The sequence below is a fragment of the Macaca thibetana genome, chromosome 12, assembly GCF_024542745.1.
Source record: "Macaca thibetana thibetana isolate TM-01 chromosome 12, ASM2454274v1, whole genome shotgun sequence".
Lineage (NCBI taxonomy): Eukaryota > Metazoa > Chordata > Mammalia > Primates > Cercopithecidae > Macaca > Macaca thibetana.
In genome coordinates, this window is record NC_065589.1 from 29,409,362 (window position 1) to 29,433,489 (window position 24,128).

Consider the following 24,128-nt stretch of genomic DNA (forward strand, 5'->3'; position numbering starts at 1 on the left):
ATTGCATTTTCTGCTTGAGGAGTGAAAGAACCTATGTCAAATTTTACTGCCCAGTGTTTTGTTTGTTTGCTTATTTTAACAAACTAACAAAGGAAAATCCCTGTTTGGTCATGTTTTGAAAGATTAAGTGAATTCATAGCAATTATATATTCTAAGTGTTTTCTCCTGTGGTAAAAATGATAAAAAATAATACACTTAATTTTCCTATAATTTTACTATGTAGAATAGGTAAAGTTTTCTAATCAAAATAAAAAATGTTTCATATGAAATAAGGTATTCAATACAATGTAATCTCATTGCAAACTGGCAGCTAGGGATAAGGATAAAATTACCTGAACCACAATATTCTAAACTCATAAAGAGATGCGTTATACCAATTTTATCTTATGACTAGTATGCCTAGCTTGGGAGGACTTTAAATCCTAATACTAACACTAATCTTAGTTTCCTGAAGTTTCATCTCATCAGTTCAAATTGCTAAATCTAAAAGGAAAATATGACAATAGTCACCAGATTGTTAACAGTATACTTGGATCCACACTATTCTAAGAAAATCATTTTACACTTTGGACTGGCCTAACATATAAGCATCACATGTCCTAACACACATTGTTGGAAGACAGAAAGTTAAATGAATCATATTAATCTTTTACTTTATTAGCACTGTAAATTAATCATCTACCTACTTTTACAAAAAATACATTTTCTAGAACATTTGTAATTATATTTCTTAGGGATATTTTTATTAAAAATTATTTAAAATAATTCACACAATTTCTAAATCTAAGAGAAGCAGCATTAGTTTTCTTCCACTGAACTTTGTTTTTCTTAGACTGTATTAATGAAAAATAATTCTCATAAAATTTATTAATGTTAGATGTGCAATTTAAAATAATAAAACTGATTGCTCTTACGAGAATGTTATCAGAAGATGAGAACCAAAAAAAGCAAACAATAAAAATTTATACCACAGCTGGATGAGTAAAAATTGCAAATTATCCATACGTTGCAAATTTATTTAAAATTAGGAATTAGTCCTAATTATAAACATCTTTAGATATATTAATCCCCTTTTCTAGAATATGCAATAGCTATTAAAGTTCAAATATATTTTCGTATCTAATCATTTAATAAATGTATTTAAACAATGTCAGGAAATGGAAAATACGCCTGGTGACATTATTACTGTACAAAGGAATAAAGGTACAAAAGGTACACCTGCTGATTTTCATAACTAGTTATTAAAATTTTCAATTATAACAAGAAAATCTTGTGTTTAAGTGATATTCAAAATACAATTCCACTTACTTCTAAATGAAGAATATTCATAGAAATATAATTAATCAGCTATGTGAGTAGAAAAAGACAAGCCATTACACTATAAATAAAATAAGCAAGTAAAGCAGTACTGTTTAGTATAATGTCTAAATACAGGAAATACTCTCAATAATTATACAAAAATACTAGGAAATGTTTTCATAAAGTATCTTTGTGTTTTATAACTCCACAGGATATTCAAGTTTCTTGATTTTTTGAAAATTACTTAAACTTAAATATTTGGGAAAGATGTTTAATAAAAATTTCTTTGTAATTGCTATTCTGGTTTGTGTGTGTGTGTGTGTGTGTGTGTGTGTTGTGGTTTCAGGGCTGGAGATGGGAAAAGTTTCTAGTCATTTTTCATAGGCTGAGTCATTTCAAAGTCAAGATACTTAAAAGTGTACAAGTTAAATGTTAGAATTTTAAGAGAACTATTTATCTACATAATTGTTTACCATTCAGACTGAAAGCAATCAAGAGTTCTGGTCATTCCCATTTTGATCAAGAAATTGCAGAGAAAGTCTTCTATTACTTCAGGTACTGCAGGCTTTGAAGGAAGAACTGTTTTCCGTTCCTGAAATTTAAATGTGCATTTATTCATTTTGAAAACATCAAAGCATTAATTAACGATATAGATAAGACTTCAACTCATTCATTCATCCATTCATTTTTTTTCAACAATGTTTGTTGACTGTTATATGCCAGGAACCATTAATATTTTAATTACTGGAGATAAAGCAGATGAAAGCAAACAAATCTCTATCCTCATATCTATTAGTCAAGTGGATGGAGACAGAATATGAGTAACTAAATAAAAAACATATACTATGATAGATGATACTAAGTACCTTGGGGTGGGGAGAAAGTAGAGGATTTAAGATAGAACCAGGTGTAGGACAAGTATTCATGTGAAGCTGGGTTGCTACGTATTTAGGGTGGTGAAGATATCACTGATAAAACTGTTATCTTAGCATAAATCTAGACAAAGAGGCAGAATGCCTTATGTTCTGGTTTGTATCTGCATCAGTAAGTGCAAAGGCCCTGCAGCAGGAGTGTGACTGGATTGCCTAAAGGATAGTAAGAAGGTAGGTTTGCCCTTTCAATAGCACATAGCATGTTAACCAAAAAAAAGAAAAAAGAATGCATGGACCTTTTAATCCTTTTAATTATCATTTAAAAAGAAATATAATTTTAGTACCATGACTTTTAGAAACACTATGGAGGAAATAATTACTGACAAAAGGAGCTTACACTACTATTCCATATGGAAGTCAGTCAGTCTATCAACTAGATCAGGGGTTAACTAACAGTTCTTACAAATAAAGTTTGTTAGAGCACAGCATGCCCATGCCCATTTGTTTACATATTATGTTTGGATGCATTTGCACTACATGAGACAGTTGACTAGTAGCCACAGAGTCCTTATGGCCCTCAAAACCTAAAGTACAAGTTGAGCAATCCCTAATCCAAAAATCCAAAATCTGAAATGCTCCAATAGCCACAAATTTTGAAGCACCAACGTGACACCACAGGTAAAAATTTCCACATGCAAGTACTTAACAAAAACTTTGTTTTATATACAAAATTATTTAAAATACTTTATAAAATTACCTTCAGGCTATGTGTAAAAGGTGTATATGAAACATAAATGAATTTCATGTTTAGAACTGGGTCCCAGTCCCAAGAGATCTTAGTGTGTATGTGAAACTAAATAATCCAAACCTAAAGCTTTTGGAACTTTATATTTATTAAGGCTTGAGAGGAATGGGATTATGTGGCCTGAGCCACAGAGCATGCAGCTGCAACTTCTGCTTTTTTGATTATAGATTAAATGTCTTCATTATTGTCCTAAAAATGATTAGGAAAGATGGAATACCACCAGAGATCAGACCCCTTTAGAACACTGCCCTTCCTTGCAAAATGTTGAAGCAATCTTCCTTGGAATGCAGCAAGCTGTAATCAATCAAATCGTTACAAACTACGTAATGACCTTGTAAGGAAAATGTTGCAACCCTGTTAACTTCTGTTTCTGCCTATATAAGTGAAAACTTAACTTCCCCACTTTGGAATGCTCACTCATTCTATTGGAGACTGTGTTTCCCAGGTGGCTATCCTCAAGCTTTGCACTTGAATAACACTAAACCTTATTTTCCAAATGTCATTATCATTGATACATATTTGCAAATATTCCAATATCTGAAAAAAAAATCCAAAATCTGAAACACTCTGGTCCTAAGCCTTTTGGATAAAAGATACTCAAACTGTATGTAGTACTCTGACAGAACATCTTAGCAGACGTAAAACTAGAAAATGAAGACATTTCAGCAACCAACAAATGAAACTGGTACAGCCATAAAAACTATCATATCATTTAAGTCAGGTACAAAATAAATGAAATAATTGGTAGTTTCCTAAAAATACCAAGGAATAGGGAATACTAATTCTATTTTACAGAATGAAGTGCTGCTCAATAAAAATAAAATTAAAAAAAAAAAGAATCATCATCTCTTGAGTGCTGTCATTTTCTTCGCATTGGCAAGAAGTCACTAATTTGTTTGCTGACCATTTGAATAAGCAGATCTATTCTCACCTACAGAAACTCAGCAGCAAGTTTTCCTTTCGCCTTCTCTTTCCCAAGCTGGTAATGGTTATATAACAGGTTACACAGAATATACAGAATGTTTACATAGAAATCCAATGAAGAAAGAGGATCTTTGCTGCCCCAAAAATTCTTTCCAAAAGTGCTATATATAATTCAACACTGATGTTTATTACTGATAGCTGCTATGATATTCACAATAGTGGTGAGATGAGGCAAATTTGGGGGCTACAAAAAATCCTGACAAATGGGTAGAGTGTAAAATTACATTTGTAAAGTTCAAGCAGAATAATTTGGAAGGAGGCAGTACAAGATGGCTGAAGAGAAGCCTCCGATCATTAACCCTGCAGGAACACCAAACTGAAGAACTATTCACACAAAAAGGCAACTTCATAAGAACCAAAAATCAAGTGAGTAATCACAATACCAGGCTTTAACTTCATATCGCTGAAAGAGGCACTGAAGAAGGCAGAAAAGACAGTCTGGAGTTGCTGACACCACACCTCCCCCATACCCTGGCAGTGGCCAAGTGGCATGGAGATAAAATCTCTGTCCTGTGGGAGGAAGACTTCAGTGATTATGGAATCTTTTACATTAGAAAATAGTGCTGCATCATCATGGCAGAAAGCAACACCAGGCAGAACTCAGCCATCACCCACAGAGGGAGCATTTAAACCAGCCCTAGCAAGAGGGGACTTGCCCATCCCAGCAGTCAGAACCTGAGTTCCAGAAAGCCTCACCACCACGGGCTAAAGGGTTCTGGGGTACTAAATAAACTTGAAAAGCAGTCTACACCACAAAGACTGTAATTCTTTGGGAAATTCTGATGCTATGCTGGGCTCAGAGCCAGTGGACTTAAGGAGCACACGACTTAGTGAGATAACAGCCAAGGCAGTCAAGTGAGGCTTGTGCCACACCTCCCCTGACCCCGGGCAGTGCAGCTCACAACTCCAGGAGAGACTCCTTCCTTCCACTTGAGGAGAGAAGAGTAAAGAGAACTTTGTCTTGCAATATAGATACCAGCTCAGCAACAGTAGGGTAGGGCACCAAGCAGGGTCCTGAGGCCTCCATTCTAGGCCCTAGCTCCCAAACAACATTTCTAGAAACTCCTTGAGCCAAAAGGGAACCCACCACCTTGAAAGGAAGAACCCAGTCCTGGCAGGATTTATGACTTGCTGACTAAAGAGTCCTTGGGTCCTAAATAATCAGCAACAGTAGCCAGGCACTACTTGCCGTGGGTCGTGAATGAGACTCAGAGACAAGCTGGCTTCAGGTGTGAACTAGCACATACAGAGAGGTGTGGTGGCTATGGGAAGAGATTCTTTCTGCTTGAGAAAAAGAAATGAAAGAGTAAAGGAGACTTTCTCTTGCAGATTAAGTACTAGCTTGGCCCTAGTTGGGTAGAACACCAAATGGGCCCTTTGAGGTCCCTGAATCCAGGCTTTTGCATTCAAATGGAATTTCTGGACCTGCCCTGGGTCAGAGGGCAGACTACTGTCCTGAAGGGAGAGTTCCAGGTTTGGCAGCTTCAACCACAAGCTGACTGAAGAGTCCTTGGCCCTTGAGTGAACATTGGTGGTAGCCAGGCTGTTATTTGCAATGGGCCTATGCTGGTGGTAGACTTCCCTGATTGTGGAAAGGGGAGAGTGGGAAGAACTTTGTCTTGAGGGTTGGGAGCTAGCACAGCTGTAGTAGAATACAGCACCAGGTAGATTCTTAAGATTAACAAATCAGGCACTGGCTCCTAGACAGCATCTCTGAATGCACCTAGGCTGGGTGAAACTTGCCACTCTGAAGGAAAGAACACAAGCCTGGCCACCTGCTGACTGTAGAGCCTTAGGGCCTTGAGTGAACACAGGAGTTACCCAGGCAGTGATTTACAGTGAATGGGCCTTGGGGAAGACTCAGTGCTATGCTGGCTTCAGGTCAGACCCATCACAGTCTCAGTGGTAGTGACCACAGGGGTGGCTTCTATCAACCCTGCTCCAGCTCCAGGCAGCTCTACACAGAGAGGGAAACACCCATGGTTTGGGGGGAAGTAAAGGAAAAGTCTGTACCTGGTAATCTAGAGAATTCTTCCTGATCTTATCCAAGACAACTTAGCCAGTACTTCTAAAAGACTGCAAAAGGCACAACATTACTGAGATTGGAGTGACCCCTAATGAACATACAGCAGCAGTGACCAAAAACTTAGATCACAACACCCAAGTCCCCTCAAATACCTGGAATGCCTTCCCAAGAAGGATGTGTAGCCCCGAATGTGAAGACTACAATAAAATACCTAACTCTTCAATACCTAGACAATGATGAACATCCACAAGCATCCACAGCATTTCCATCCAGGAAAACATGACCTCACCAAACAAACTAAATAAGGTACCAAAGACCAATTGTGGAGAGACAGAGATGTGCAACCTTTCTGACAGATAATTCAAAATAGTTGTTTTGAGGAAACTCAAAGAAATTCAAGATACCACAGAGAAGGAATTAATAATCCTATCAGACAAATTTAATGAAGAGACTGAAAAAAATTAAAAAGAATCAAGCAGAAATTCTGGAGTTGAAAATTCAACTGACAAACTGAAGAATGCATAAAAGCCTCCTGCCAACAGAATTGACCAAGCAGAAGAAAGTATTAGTGGGCTTGAAGACAGGCTATTTGAAAATACAGTCAGAGAAAGAAAAAAGAGTAAAACAGAATGAAACATGCCTATGAGATCTAAAAAAATAGCCTCAAAAGGGCAAATCTAAGAGTTATTGGCCTTAAAGAGAAGGTAGAGGCAGGGATGGAGTAAGAGGGAGGGAGGTAAACAGGAGGCAAACAGGAGGTAGAGAAAGACATAGGGGTAGAAAGTTTATTCAAAGGGATAACATCGGAGAACATACCAAACCTAGAAAAGATATCAGTATTCAAGTACAAGAAGATTATAGAAAACCAAGCAGATTTAACCCAAAGAAGACTACTTAAAGCATTTAATAATCAAATTCCCAAAGGTCACTAATAAAGAAAGGATCTTAAAAGCAGCAAGAGAAAAGAAACAATATATATAGCTCCAATATGTCTGACAGCCGACTTTTCAGTGGAAACTTTACAGGATAGGAGACAATGGTATAGCATGTTTAAAGTTATGATGAAAAAAAAAAAAAAAAAAAAAAAAAAACTTGTATCCTAAAATAGTATATCCAGTGAAATTATCCTTCAAACCTCAAATATCCATGAAGGAAAAATAAAGATTCTCCCAGGCAAACAAAAGGGAAGGGATTTCATCAACACCAGACCTGTCCTACAAGAAATACTAAAGGGAGTTCTTCAGTTTGGAAGAAAAGGATGTTAATGAACAAGAAAAAAGCATCTGAAGGTACAAAACTCACTGGTAATAGTAAGCACACAAACACAGAACATTATAACACTGTAATGGTGGTATGTAAACTACTCATACCTTAATAGAGAGACTAAAAGGTGAACTGATCAAATAAAAAGTACAACAATGTCGAAATATAGGTAGTGCAATAAGATATAAATAGAAATAATAAAACCTTAAAAAGCAGAAAGATTAAGTTAAAATGGAGACTTTTCAGTAGTTTTCTCTTTGCTTTTTTTGTTTATGTAATCAATGCTAAGTTGTCATCAGCCTAAAATAATGAGTTATCAAATAGTATTTGCAAGCCTCATGGTAACCTCAAATCAAAAAAACATACAACAGACACACAAAAAATAAAAAGCAAGAAATTGAATCATACCACCAATAATCTTCACTAAATGGAAGACAGGAATTAAGAAGAAAGAGAAGACCACAGAACAACCAGAAAACAAGCAACAAAATGGCAGGTTCTTCCTCCTTACTTATCAATAATAACACTCAATATAAATGGACTAAAAACACCTCCAATAAAAAGACATAGAGTGACTGAATGGATGAAAAATTAAGACCTAATGATCTGTTGTCTAAAAGAAACACACTGCACCTCTAAAACTGAAAATAAGCAACTGAAAATAAAGGAATGGAAAAGATATTCCATGCAAATGAAAACCAAAAAGGGGCAGGAGTAGCTACACTTATATTGGACAAAAGAGATTTCAGACAAAAACTACAAAAAGAGACAAGAAAGTCATTATGTAATGATAAAGGGGCCAATTCAGCAAGAAATTGTAACAGTTGTAAATATATATGCACCCAACTATGGAGCATCCAGATATATAAAGCAAATACTATTAGAGCCAAAGAGAGAGATGGACCTCAATACAATAATAGCTGGAAATTTGAAGACCCCATTTTCAGCATTGGACAGATCATCAAGACAGAAAATCATCAAAGACACATCAGACTTAATCTGCACTACAGACCAAATGAACAAAATAGCTATTTCACAGAACATTTCTTCCAGTGACTGCAGAATACGCATTCTTCTCCTTATCACATGCATCATTCTCAAGAACAGACTATCTCTATCCTCGGGATATATATGGCCTGGCATATTGGGCCACAAAACAAATCTTAAAAAATAAAAAAATTTTAAAACTCTGAAATTATGTCAAGTATCTTCTCTGACTACAATAAAATAAATTTAAAAATCAATAACAGGAGGAATTTTGGAAACTACACAAACACATGGAAATTAAACATGCTCCTGAATGAGAAAAGCAAAGAGGAAATTGAAAAAAAATTTTTTTTTTTTTTTGAGACGGAGTCTCGCTCTGTCCCCCAGGCTGGAATGCAGTGGCCGGATCTCAGCTCACTGCAAGCTCCGCCTCCCGGGTTTACGCCATTCTCCTGCCTCAGCCTTCCCGAGTAGCTGGGACTACAAGTGCCCGCCACCGCGCCCGGCTAGTTTTTTGTATTTTTTAGTAGAGATGGGGTTTCACCGTGTTCGCCAGGATGGTCTCGATCTCCTGACCTCGTGATCCGCCCATCTCAGCCTCCCAAAGTGCTGGGATTACAGGCTTGAGCCACCGCGCCCGGCCGAAAAATTTCTTGAAACAAATGATGGTGGAAACACAACATACCAAAACCTATGAAATACAGTGAAAGCAGTACTAACAGGTAATTTTTTAGCTATAAGTTCCTGTCGATGTCCTCCAGTCCCTGTATGGGCACCACTTTGCCACCTGCATGGACCTTGGGGGACTGAACAAAGGATGATGAACACAGGAATAAAGAAAAAGATAAAAGAGTATATTTGGAAGAAGGGTCGGGGCCTCCTTGCTTCTAGTGAACAAGCGCCCTGAGGTTTTTCAGTCCTCCATATTTATTAGGTAAAAGAGATAGTGAGAAGAGGGGGTGACTGTCAGGTGACGGTCGGTCAGCAGTTTGATTTACAGCAAGGTTGCATTCTTCAAATAATAGGCTCTAGATGTCCCAGTAGATAACCTCAAGGAGCACAGCGCCAGGGAGTGATTGCTTTCAGCAAACCTTCTGGTGGTAGGCACAGTCATAAGTTTGCCCATATCCTGCATTCATGACAAATAGTTTGTTGTTTGATCAAATACCCTCCCCATTGGAATATTGAGTTTGTCATGATCCCTTTGCCAGCTCTCTACAAGTGCCTACATCAATAATAAACAAAAACTTTAAATAAATTACCTAATGAGTCATTTTAAAGAACTAGCAAAGAGTAAATAAAACCTAATAAATATAAGAAAAATAGTAAACATCAGAGCAGAAATAAATGAAATTAAAATGAACAATACAAAAGATCAATAAAACACATGTTGGTTTTTTGAAAAGATAAACAAAATTGACAAAACATTAGCCAAAAAAAATTTTTTTAAGTAGACTCAAATAAATACAATTAAGAGGAAAAAGGAGACATCACAACCAATACCAAAGAAATTTTAAAGGCTCATTGGAGGCAACAATGAGCAACTACATGCCAGTAAATTGGAAAGCCTAGAAGAAATGGATAAATTCCTGGACACATACAACCTACCAAAGTTGTAACATGAAGAAATCCAAAAGTCAAACAGACCAATAATAAGTAACAAGATTGATGCCATAATAAAAAGGCTCCCAGCAAAGGAAAGCTCAGGACACAATGGCTTCACTGCTGAATTGTATCAAACATTTACAAAAGAACTAATTCCACCCCTACTCAAACTATTCTAAAAAACAGAAGAAAAGGGAATTATTCAAAGCTCATTCTATGAGGCCAGTATTACCCTATCAGGGCCAAAGACATGTGAATAAAAGAAAACTACAGGCCAATATTCCTGATGAACACAGATGCAAAAATCCTCAACACCATATCAGCCAATTTAATTCAACAACACATTAAAAAGGTCATTCATCATGACCAAGTGGGATCCATCCTTGGAATGCAAGGATGATTCAACTTACTCAACTTTATCAATGTGATACATTATAACAAAAGAATGAAGATCAAAAATCATTATTATCCTTTCAATTGATGCTGAAAAAAGCATTTGATAAAATTCAACATCTCTTCATGATAGAAACCCTCAAAAAAACATGAAGGTAGAAGAAACATACCTCAACACAGTAAAAGCCATATATGACAGACCCACAGGTAGTATCACACTGAACGGGGAAAACCTGAAAGCCTTTCCTTCAAGATCTGAAACATAACAAGGATGCCCATTGTCACCACTATTACTCAACATAGTACTGGAAGTCCTAGGTAGAGTAATCTGACAAAAGAAGGAAATAAAGGGCATCCAAATCAGAAAGGAAGAAGTCAAATTATCCTTGTTTGCAAATGCTATGATATTATACTGGAAAAAAACCTAAAGTATTCACCAAAAAAACAATTAGGAGTGATAAATTCAGTAAAGCTGCAGAATATGAAATCAACATACCAAAATCAGTAGCATTTCTACATGCCAACAGTTAACAATCTGATAAAGAAATGAAGAAAGAAATCACATTTACAAATAACTACAAATAAAATACCTGAGTTAACTTAACCAATCAAGTGAGATATCTCTACAATGAAAGCTATAATATACTGATGAAAGAAATTGAAAAACAAACAACAAAATGGAAAGACAGTCCATGTTCATGGATTAGAAGAATCAATATTGCCAAAATGTCAATACTACACATCTCCCATGTACCATGACATCTCCCATGTACCATGAAAGATGCTGGGAATTAAATATGAATAAGACACAGTTCTGTCTCGAGAAATTGAAAGGCTCATTTAGTAAAAACAAAACATTATAATACAGAAGCTATTTTGTTACAAATTTTGATGACAGAATTCTACTTATGTATCCACAGACATCATACATGCAACCATTATGTATGCGTAAGAAACTTTAAGTTGCACTTTTATCCCTATTATACATTATATACAACTCTCATTATGGCTTTTAACTTAATTATGAGGTTAACAAAACACCACAAAATAAGCACAAAAAAGTAAGCAATCTACAAACTAGCAAAACATGGTCTCACTTTGCAAACTGCTAAATGATCAAACATTACTCTAGTCACATGTGACCCAAAAATCTATTGAGGACAAATAATGGTAGCTCTAGCACATAGCTTCATTTTGTCTATGAACATTCTAAAGCTGACATTTCCTAACAGAGAGGTTTCTATAGTGTGTTATGATTTCAACAATAGAAATCTGCTAGGTGACGTGATACACAATGGAGAAGAGTATTTCCCTTGCCTTAGATAGGTGAATGAAGGCTTTGTTAATGAGACTGTTAGGTTGAACTTTACAGACAATGAGGAAATACAACAGATAAAGAAAGATAAACCAATATTCAAGGCAATAAAACATCTGAGGCAAAACAAGGGTGACAATTCAATCCATTAAGGCTCAGGGTCTTATGGAGAAAGGACCAAAGATAAAATGGAAAAGCTAAACAGGAAGCATATCAAGAAAGCAAACGTGGGTGGAAGGGTAGACACCCAATGTGTCTTTACGTGAATTTACGGAGAGGGGAGATAAATTGAAATTTGCATTAGACACATCTTTTAGGTGGGAATAGAAGGAAGCATAGTACCAGCAGCATGCAGTAGTTCAGATGAGAGAAGAAAGAGGGTAGCTTTAAGGTAGACTAAGTGAGGATGAAGGTAAAGAGAAGGATATGAAAGATGTTGAGGACATAAAACTTTCCAGACTTAAGAACTAATTAAATGTTGAATTGCAAGAAGTGCTAAACCACATATTAAAATCAAGTATCTTGACAAATTTTGAACTGTTTTAATGTGAGTTCTTTTCACAACTTTAGTTGACCAGTGAGACCCAAAAAAATAAACAATGAAATCCAAGTGGTCTTAAAACTTAAATGTTACCTTATTTGGGGCTTCATTTCATCAACTCCTTAATTCACATTAAGTCAAATATATTGGCTTGGATAATCTGCAGACCGGGCTTTGAGTACAAGGAGCCTGGGTCTCTAACTAAAATTAAGTGGGTACATGAAGATAATGCGAATTCAATAATGACAAACAGCTCTTTTTCTTGGGACCTAGCAATTGAGTCTATAAAAGTAATGAAAATTGTTTCAAAATTCAATCCATTAACATTATGATATGTAAGAGTTAACATAATGGTATAGGTTGGTGCAAAAGTAATTGTATTTTTTTTCCGTTAAAAGTAATGGTAAAACCGCAATTACTTTTGCACCAAACTAATATTAATCCCTTGTGAGATTAAGATCAAAATAAAAGGAATACAAATTTATTAATCCGAGACTATATTTTGTTATATTAACATAATAGCAAGAAAACATTTTATATTAATTCTTAACATATTTGAAAATTTCTGAGAATAGAAATCTATAAAATGTCTCAAACTTTATCTTCTCACAACACTTTTATACTATTAAAAATTATTGAATACTCCAGACAGCACTTATTTATCTGAGTTATACCTGTCAAGAATTACATATTAGATATTAAATTTTAAAATATTCATTTATTTACTTTAACTATAACAAAACTTCTACACAGATAACATAGACAGAATTTTTTAAATAAAAACTACATTTTCCAAAACAGAAAAAGAACTAATGAGAAGAGTGGCTCTGTTACAAATTTTTACAAATCTTTTTAATGTCTAGAGGAACAGCTAGATCCCCATATTTGTTTCTGCATTTCACCTGTTGTGATATGTTGTCTCAGTTGAGCTATATGAAGAGAATCCTCCAGCAGGTGAGTAGTTGGAAAATGAAAGACAACATAAACTCCTTAAAAGGGGTCCTGGGGACCTCAAAAGACCTCCCACATACTTTGAGAACTATTGATACATATGGTAAAGAACATTGTCACTTGGGTTAGTCATCAATTAGTCTTCTCCAAAACTAGTCAAGTATTCCAAAGAAATTCCATAAATTCTACTTAAATTCTCAGAGGAGGAAGAAGAGGAAGAAAAGGAGGAGGAAGAAAAAGAGAAGGAAGAGGAGGAAAAGGGGCAGCAGGAGGAGGAAAAGCATCAGGGAATTGAACAGTTATATGACTTGGGTGTCTTGCTACTGTCATAAAGATCAAAATTCTACATTTATAAAAATTAGAAGTCATTATGGAATTATAGCAGTATAAAGGACCTCTGAGATTGCACCTTGAAAATTAACAGAATAAAATATCAATAACCAAAGAGGCTAAAGAATTATCCAAAAAAATGGCAAAAATACACTTATAAAAAGGTTCAGAGTCTAGAAGGGGAGACCCAGCTTAAATGTAACTGGACCTTTCTTTTCATATATTTACATACAAATATCCCTAATACACACAGACACACAGACACAATCTGAGGAACATATACATAGTCCTATCTTTACTTGTATTCATACTTGTAAAATGCTTCAATTTCAAGAAACAACCGATAGTATAACCAAACTACACAACTGTTACAGATTAATAACATTTCCTATCTTCTCAATATTTTTCAAGAATAACTTTAAGTATAATGAAAATACATTTAATTCAGAATTCAGATCACTGAACCTACCAAGAAAACGGATAGTATCAAATACATGATTTAAAATTTATAAAGCAAACCATGCAATCAATTCTCAAATATTTAATCTATACTACCCATGTTTAAAGGAAATCATAAGAACTTGGCCCAGAGCGGTGGCTCACGCCTGTAATCCCAGCACTTTGGGAGGCGAAGGCAGGCAGATCACAAGGTCAGGAGATCGAGACCATCCTGGTAACACAGTGAAACCCCGTCTCTACTAAAAATACAAAAAAATTTTAGCTGGCATGGTGGTGGGCACCTGTAGTCCCAGCTACTCGGGAAGCGGAGCTTGCAGTGAGCCAAGACTGCACCACTGGACTACTCCAGCCGGGCGACAGAGCGAGACTCCGTCTCAAAAAAAAAGAAAAAAAAAAAGGAAATCATAAGAACTTATTTAAATGTCAACTATTCAATAAGTCATTTTTGTTAATATTTTAACAAATAAGACAATTTACATTATTTCAACTTAACTTTCGTAATAGTATCATAATCTTTTACTTGCAATCTTCAATGAAAATTTTAAGAAGTCTGTGCATAGAGATTACTGTATCCTTTAACATAGAAGAAAATATATCTTGTTTATGAATATATATAAGATCAGAACAAGAAACTGCTTTAACAAGCAATAAGTATTCTTTAAAACAGAAAGTCCATAGCACAATTCAAACTGCTGAAGATTAAAATACTTTAGAAATCAAAAGCAAACTAAAAAATATAACTAATATGCTTATGATAAAATGAATCCATATTTAATTTTAACAGCTTAAGGACAACTTCTGTGAATTTTCAGCATAATACTGTTCCTCCAAAGAATTTTTTAAAGTGAGGTAAAAACAAGCTAAATGAGAGTCAATCAGCTATAGGCATGCCAGAAATCAAGAATGTTAACTCATGTGAGGTTATGATAAAGAAAAGTTTCCAATAAATTGATAAAAAAGGAATTACTGATATTTGGCTCAGAAGATACAACAGCTACTACAATGGATTTCTTCCTCAACTGCCCTCTGATTTATCTTTGCACTATAAACACTTTCGAGCATGAAAGAAGCAATTCGTTTTGTTCATAGTTTTTTCATTCAATGATTCATTTATTCATTCTCTTATTTAACTGCTATTTAGTTAGTGCCAACTATGTGCCAAGCTCTGTATTAGCCATATGTACTTTACCAAATACCAATACAAATGAGCGGTACATAAAGAATTTGTCAAAATCCTTAGTGATGTCAGGCAAGAGGATGATGAGAAGTGAATAAACATATCAGTTGCACGTCACTGAAAATGCTATTCCTACATTTTAAAACTATTCCTACAAATTATTGCTTTGAGATATCCAACAGACTAATAAGTCTATGTAATAGACTTCACTTTGTGTCTACCAAGAAGCAGCTATGTCTAGAGAACGTCATTTACTATGAGCTGTAGCCCTCCATTTACAACAGAATGCAATTAATTCTGGCCTGAAAAAATCTTCCTCTAGAGCTTTTATTCCAATTTTGAGTGGACAGACATTTTGAAAAGGAGTTATTGGACTTCTAGATTGAAGAAGTCTACAGAATATGGAAAGAATGACATGGTATAATATGCAGTAAAGTCTCCCATACAATTCCACACTAAGGAAGGCAAATCTGCAACCCAAAAGGAGTTTCACAAATTCCTTCACATTTCTCAGTAGTAAAGGGGTTAATCACTGAAAGAAAGCATCCTTCTTAATGTTGTACAAAATAAAACATTTTTAAAAATATTTTTGCCATCATATTAAATGGTTCACAATTTTAATGAGTTTTCAATTTTAGAGGAATGCCATCAGTTTTACGCACTTTTAGCTCATTGTATTATAATCAAAAGACATCCCCCACACATTCTTTAACATAATTAGTTCATAAGCCTCGCAAGAAAAAGTCATAATATATTAAGTATTCCTTGTAAGATTAATACTTTCATTTAAAAAAACACAAAATGTTTACAAAACAGACTGTAGAACTTGTATATGATACTAAATTCTAAACACAAATGTTAAAAATTCTTGGTTTATCCTCCAGTGAGATTAATCAGAGTTTGGAGAGAAGGTGTCACTTGATACAAAGTCATGCAAGAGTGACCATGATGTGGAGAATGGCAATCCAAAAAAGGGTAAATATGACTACTTATCTTAAAGTGAAGGCTTGATCACAAATATACAGAAATGAAAATGATACAACATAGGACTGGGCTGCACTAGTAAGTATTTACATTTAAAAAACTTTCCAAACTTCATACTGCTAAACTATAGACTACACTAGTGTTCAAATTCTCACCAAAATTTCAGTATCTGTAGCCTGTTCTTGGGCCATCTGAATTGCTTTTGCCAGATCTTCTTCACCTTCTGGGATGCTAAAATTATCATCTGGTATCTAGTTCACAGAGAAAGAGAAGGATAGGAAAAGTGAGCAGAAATATAAAATACTTTATTTCACTTTAGAAATAATTTTTCTTCACAAATCAAAGGATCAAAGAAATACTTTATGTAAAACACCATGTCATTCTGAAGATCCATGAAAAATGAATAACTGCTTTCTTCTGACTTCCTTGTAAATGTCAATAAGTGTCACTTCTAATAAATTCAAGATTAGTTTGTGGGCAACTGCTTTTATCTATAATAGAAAATAGAATCTAATAATTCTGCTGAAAAAATAATAAAGCTATCTAAATATCACCATTCTCTCCCCATCCCAAGTGCTCTCTGCCATCACTTTTTCATAACTACTAGGAACTGAAAATCTCTGGTTTATTAAAAAATAAAACTCACTGAGCATTAAAATCTTGAAAGGACGTGATGGATTGTAATTACATTAATGACAGTTAAGACTTAACACAAGCTTCTTATGTACTGATCACTGGTTTAGGCCCTTTACATTTATTAACTCATTCAGGAACTTCATGTGGTACATATAATCTCCATTTCACCAGTAATAAGCCTGTCTCCAATCTTCATTCCATCTCTTGCTCACCCAGGCTCGCCAGGCTTATTTCCACACAGTTTCATTCACAGCCTCTGTCATCTACCAGTGATTTTATCCTCCAAGTGTCCAAAGTAATGATAGGTCTCGGGAACAAAGAATTAAAGGAAAGCTTTGAGATAGGAACCACATTAGACAGAAGTACAGTTAAGCTGAAGGGATGCATAAGGCCTGAGCTCCAACTGGGCAGTAGGAATCTAGGAATCCTTGACAAGAGCAAACTGGATGACAGGAAGGAAGTGCCTCCTGAACAGAGATAACAGTTTATGGTAGGAATCTACAGGCAATAAGGAGTTGAACCTGAAGGACAATTAACAGGAAAATCAAAAGAATCAGATATATTATCCAATTTAAATGTTTAAATAGAATTTTCACATCTCATTCTTAATCAGCTGATACAAGCTAAATTCAGTTGAAAAACTAGTATATCTTAACAAAAAAAAATGGTTCTTACATGTTTCAGAAAATAAAATGAGCACTTCATGAGAATGACTGCAATAAATTTACAGAACACCTAAAATTAACATGTTACCTCTTCATATTCATAGTCATCTTCAGATGCTTCAGTTATGGTGACCTCTGAATATCTTGTCAAGTTTTAATCTCAAAAAACATAGAATAAAATTATTACACAAAAATTGATTTGACCTTCAAATATAGTATTGGATTCAACTATCTCACCAGGAAGTTGGTAAATATATATAATTTAATTTCCAAAAAATTTGTCTTCCTCATATAGCCTATAAATCTAGATATTTTAAAACAAAATACTTCATTATTTTTCACAACTCAAATCCATGAAAACCTACATTTCTATCTGTCTGTCTGACTGTTTTCTATCTATCTAATGATTTTCAACTTGATTCTATCAAGGCTTATGAAAATACATATAATATCATAAGGTAGTATGAATTAGAAAGAGATAAGAAAAAACAGTAAATTTTTCAAATTCAATCTAAACCACAATGAATTTTCCAGAGCTCCTGAGTTAACTATTCACAGTACGTGAATAAAATGCGACTTTATTTGGTTTAAAGTATTGTGAATGAACAAAACAAATGCACACCAATATTTAAGTAAAGAACACGTATCAGTGTTTTTATCAATAAAATTTAACTTTTCCATATATCTCCATTTTTAAATTATCTTTATAGGAAAGATAACTTAATTTTTAAGTGAATATAAAGTATACAGCTATCATAATTCAAAATTTCATAAATACTGAAGAAATTAAATATCAATGGAAATTATTCTAACACAAAATAATTCTACGAGAATTGCTTTAAGACTTTCAAAACTTGTAAGTTACTCTAATTACATATGAAAACTTCAAGACAACATTTTATGTTAAATCATAGCGCACACCATCAATGCTTGTTGTTGTTGTTGTGTTAGGTTTCCTTTTTTTCTTATTACACTGACTTGGTTATGCCAAGTTTAAAATGTGTGAATTAAACACTTTAATGCATGACAGTGGTTATCCTCAAAGAGAGGATTAGCCTATTTTTCATTTTGCTGCTGATTATAAAATGTCTCTGGTATTATGCTAACCAAGCGTTAGCTGAGAGGGTATGAAACAACTTCTATTGTTTGTAACAAGAATAGATAATGTTTACACAGTATTTAATAGGAGATAGGAACTGTTCTAAGGGTTTTCCATGTATTAACTAATTTCATCCTCATCCTGTCTATGAGGCTGGAACTATAACTCTATTTTACAAATCAAGAATCAGAGGCATAAGGTTCCACAGCTAGGAACTAAAAGAACCCAGATGTTTAGGTTTCACCATATTATATTGCTTCTCCATGTTCTCTGTGGGTTTTTGGTGCTACATAAATACATAAAGTGCTTGCCAAATATTTTCCTTAGAGATCTAAACCTATAAATGTATTATTGCTACTAAGCTCCATCACAAGTAATCATTCTCCCCTGTATTTCTTATCCCTATCACTTGCAGGAGACACTTAAGCCCCATTCCATTATGACCAACCCTCAGACACGAGGTATCTGTCAAAAGGTCAGTATTTTATTGTCAAACATGAGTAAGTGCCTCTCCTAATAACATAGCAAAAAGTAATTAGGTTCAAAAATAGCTAGTTAAATGATTAAACAACAACCACACAAAAATAGTTGCATACTTCAGTCTATTCAATAACCTTAATTCATCCATATTAAATACTACAAGGAGTAAAATATCTCCTTTATTATCTATTGCTGTAGAACAGCTTCTAATAGTATTTGCCTCACTCTCTAATTCCTTGCCATCAGCCTCTTTAAAGAACATAAGGCTTCTACCAGAAATCTGTTCGAGGTATTTTATCTTTCACTAACAACGTATTTCCAACATCTCCCTAATCCCCAGTTCCAAAGCCACTGTTACTTCTTATTTAACATCCTACTCCAGATACTGAACCTGAAGGTCATGCTAAGTGAAATGTTAGATACAGAAAGACAAATACTGCATAATCTCACTTATATGTGGACTCTAAAAAAAAATTCCAACTCCACGGAAACAGACATTAGAAGGGGAGTTTACCAATGAACAGAGGGTAGGGAGAATGGGGATGTTCGTCAAGGTTGCACAAACATTCATTATAAGATGAAGAATTTATGGAGACCTAATATATAGCACACTAACTATGGCTAATAATAATGTAGTGTGCACTTAAAATCTGTAAAGAGAGTAGATCTTAAATATTCTCACCACAAGTAATATAAAAATGAAAAGGTAGCTATACAAGGTAAACAAGTCAATTAGCTTGGGTGTGGTAATTCTTTCACAATGTATATGTAAATCAAAATACATTGTACACCTTGAATATATGTAATTTTGTCAATTACATGTCAATAATGCTGAAAAAGGAACAACACGCATTTATTATACTGTGGTTTCTCTGGGTCAAGAACTCACTAATGGTTTAGCTCGTGGAATCTGACTTAGGGTCTCTCATGTCACAGTCAAAATGACAGCAGGATTAGGGTCATCTGAAGGCTGAGATGAGGCAGCAGGATCCATTTCCATGGCAGCTCACTGACATAGTACTAGTTTCCCAGAAGACCTCAGTTCCTCCCCATGTGGGTCTCTCCACAGGCTACATGAGCATCCTCAAGATATGGTGGGCTAACTATCCCCAGAATAAGCAGTCCAGGAAAACAATGTGGATGCCACAATAGCTTTTCTGACCAAAGATCAGAAGTCACACATCATTTCTTCCTTATTCTACTGGTTACATGGGTCATGCCTATTCAATGTGTGAGGATTACAAAAGAGCATGAATATTAGGAGGTGGGGCTCATTGGATGCGTATTAGTTCATTCTCACGCTGCTATGAAGAAATACCCAAGACTGGGTAATTTATAAAGAAAAGAGGCTTAATTGATTCATAGTTCTGCATGGCTGGGGATATCTCAGGAAACTTACAATCATGGCGGAAGGCACTTCTTCACAGGGCGCCATGAGAGAGAGAATGAGTGCAAGCAGGGGAAATGCCAGACACTTATAAAACCATGAGATCTCATGAGACTCACTCATTATCACGAGAGCAACATGGAGGAAACTGGTCCTATGATCCAATTACCTCTACGAGGTCCTGCCCTTGACACATAGGGATTATTACAATTCAAGGTGAGATTTGGGTGGGGACACACATCCAAACCATATCAAGGTGTCATTTTATTTTAGAGACTGGCTTCTTTCCATACTCTGAGTGTTAAGAGAGTCAATATATGTAAAGCATTTAGATTAGTGCCTGGCTTATAGTAAATGATATACAAGTGTTTGTTGTCATTTCTTTTCTCACTCTGGAAAGAGTATCTATGGAAAAAAAATCTCTTACATTTCTCATGCCGCTGTTCCCCCATATGTTAAAATGAATAAAAGACATTTTAAATTTCCCTCCAGTTATAGATTTATATATTTCTGATAGTTTTATATAAGATAAAATTTCCGAAGGTTCAGCTAGAGGAAGTCAGCCTCTTTTCTATGAAAAAGCATGACCCCTTCTGAGAGACAGCTCCTAGAAAGTAATTTTGTATACAGTCATTTGTATGTCTTCAGAAAAGCAATGCCATCCTTCACCATGTACACATTACAATAATTTCAAAAAGAATACTCTAAAATCTTCTGGATAGACTTTAAAGTTGTAAATAAGCCAACCACTGATAAGATTATATGAGGAAGATGTCACATGGCAATATATAGTAGAAAAAAAAGTGATTTGTCCTCAAAGCATAAAAAATATCAAACAACACTTATATACTCCTACCCAGCAAATATTCTAGACAATGGCTTTTTATCACCTAAATGTATTACTTTCCCACAATCAAAAAAGATTAAGAGAAAACATAAATACCATTTTACAAAGCTTAAAAGTATTTTCACATGGACCAAAACTATATTTATTCTCACAACAACCCAATGAGGTCAAATGGCACAAATACAATCATCTCTAAATTAAAAATGAAGAAACTGAATCAGAGATTAAAAGATTTGCCCAAGATCACATAGCTGTGAATGACAAAGATAAATTCCTGAGATACAAATGCCATAAATTTGCTGCTACATCGTACTGTTTCTACAATGAGACAATAGGAATACACAATATGTTTTTACAAATACCCTAGGTAATGAACTCACCTATTTTTTTCCAAAAACTCTCAAGTATTACATTAATAACAGGTAAATCAAATCACATAAATAGCTCAATTTGAAGACCCCCAGAGGAAAGAGAAGCAGAAAAGAGCTACCGACTACAGACTCAAAACGAAATCTAACCAAGGGCAAGAGATTGATTAGACAATACGTCAGGTAGTGGACAAAACAATCAAACTAGGAAGATACATACTTTGATTGATTTTTATGTATCCACAATATAATTTATACATAAAATTTCCCAAAGGCAACTCAGTTTAAATGTCACGATGTTATTAAACACATAAATGCACTTTGACACTTATGTTTGTATGCATCTGTTTACCTGGCTAGCTAGCTGGCAAGAGACAGGTGCACAAACTGATCCTAAAGTGATTCTGTAGCAGTTTGCAAATATACACACTGTACAAAATGTGACAATTAATGAATGTGGAATTTGGAGGAGAAAAGAAAACAGTATTATAGAAATAAGATTAAGACGCAGCACATACCATAGGTCTCATAAGATTGTTTAAAAATAACCCCCAGATTTGACTCTAAGCTTCCCAGTAACTAGGGTAAAAAGGGACATGGAATCAGACACTATCTCTGTATCGACCCAATGAAAACAGATGAGTTTCTCAACAGATATCCAGCAATATCTGGTTCCAAAGCCTGAGAGAAATGACATTCTTGGATTCTCACAAAAAGAATAGTGCATCGTAGAGATATCAATCCCCTTGGCCCTTGGGACAGCATAAAAGGCAGAGTGAAGTAGGATGTGATGGAGTACTGTATGTGAAAAACTTTGGAAAGCATTGTTTTGTATAGCAATCTTGCCAGAGTAGAAAAGGTTAATTCGTCAAGAATGATAAAACTCTGTATACTCTGGTTCTACTTTCACTGAGCAACTTTCTCATCCGTAATTTAATCTCTTAGGTGATCCTACTCTCTAGGAAACATCCATACAATTAAGTTAATCACAGTTCTCATGCAAAGTTATTTTTCTACTGAAATAACAAGTTAGCATTCTGGCCTAAAACTAGTTTCTTAACGTCAAGCTGCCTTTGAGCCCTTACAAAACTCCCTTCCCTCTAACTGCCTTCGAAGAACACTGGTGAATTTCAGTCCTAAAATTTTCTTCTGCCCCATCTGTTCCCCTCATATCTGGTTCTTACCTATCTGCACACTTGGCCTTGACTTGACACTTAATACTGTGCCTGGTTTTCTAGACTGCTCTTGCCTAGGGTAGTGTCCATGGCTCCCCTTTTCTCCCTGCCCTGAAGCCACAGCCTACAGTACCATCCAAGTTCAGACCAGGTTCTGTATTCCTAGTCATAACCTAGACACAGACTGAGGCTCCCATTCCTCACAAATCTCCATTTGCTCTGGAAGGAATTTAGTAGCACTTGTGAGTTTCATAGCATGAATTAGTTCCCTGGTATTTGGTCACCATGCGTGAACTATCTCATAGTTTCTGCACTAGCGGAGCCTGCACCAGATCCTGATACTGTCAATCTTTTCAGAAAATGGGAAAATGTAACACCCACACTGAAACTGCCAGGGAGCCCTAAGCCCATCATAGTACTACAGAGAACACAACTGCCAGAAACCTCAGTGAGACATTTTGGTTGGCCTAATGGCACAGAGCTTGAGATGCCAACTGGTATGAGGGAGAGACAAGTAACATTCCACAAATGGACCAGAGCCAGAAACCAATGAACAGTTTTCAGATGCGAGCAGCATACAAAGTACCTTACACACTGGTCTCTTCCACTGCTGCATTTGTAGGTAGTGTTTACTGCTAGCAGCAGCAACATCTTTATAAAGAACTGGAGTGAAACATATAGCTAATTATATTTTACATGATTTCCCAAAGCTACTATAGACAGAAATCATTTTGTAATCGTTGCCATCACTGCAAAGCCAACGTACACAGAGGCAATCTAAAATCTAGCCTGGATCTTCCATGATCAACATTTTACTTATTAAGCTGAAATAAAAATACTGTAAATAGCAAATACCATAGTCTTGGTCCCTTTCTTAGGAAGGCCAGTTTAAATAACTGAATAATACAGACAAAAATGGAAGGTAGCTGGCATGCTTGTGGTCACATTCCCTTTTGCCAATTGCTCCCTGCAGTTTTTACCACACAGTCTTCATGAGGACTCAGAATTCTTATTAATATCCTATACCAGGGAGCCACTACCAATTCAACAGAATTGGTAAGAGTGGAGAAATGTACTGGCCACTCCTGTTCTAGATAGCTATTGCGTATCTTCTACCTTCATCACTGGAAAATAACTTCTGTTCAGCATATAAGACTCATAGTGCTCATGGAAGCTGATGGTGTAAGTCTTTCCAACTTCTAAGCCAGGAGATCCAAAGATATGGGCTCTACATGTGATATTTCTATCTGAAAATATAAAGGCTAGAGGTTAAGATATTTATCTACAGGCTTGCTACTTCAATTACAGTCCTTGGACCAGCAGCACCCGCAGCACCGGGAAGCTTCTTAGCAACGCAGAATCTCACCCCCTTGCCAGACTTACTGAATTAGATTCTTCATTTAAAGATCCACAGGTGAGTCACCTGCACATTAACGTTTGACTAAAGGACACAGAGCAAAACCCATTTTTTTTCTCTCCA

General features: G+C 35.4%; 1 protein-coding gene across 1 annotated transcript in view; it reads right to left on the bottom strand.

Annotated features, from left to right (window-relative positions):
* The window catches only part of SPAG16 (sperm associated antigen 16), a 1,176,832-nt gene that overhangs the window by 1,147,686 nt on the left and 5,018 nt on the right, over positions 1-24,128 (bottom strand). Inside the window, exons 2-4 of the mRNA XM_050751372.1 lie at positions 17,381-17,427; positions 16,147-16,242; positions 1,773-1,891 (exon numbers count right to left, since the gene is read on the bottom strand). Coding sequence (XP_050607329.1) covers positions 1,773-1,891; positions 16,147-16,242; positions 17,381-17,427 — 262 coding nt within the window. The remainder of the gene's footprint in view (positions 1-1,772; positions 1,892-16,146; positions 16,243-17,380; positions 17,428-24,128) is intronic.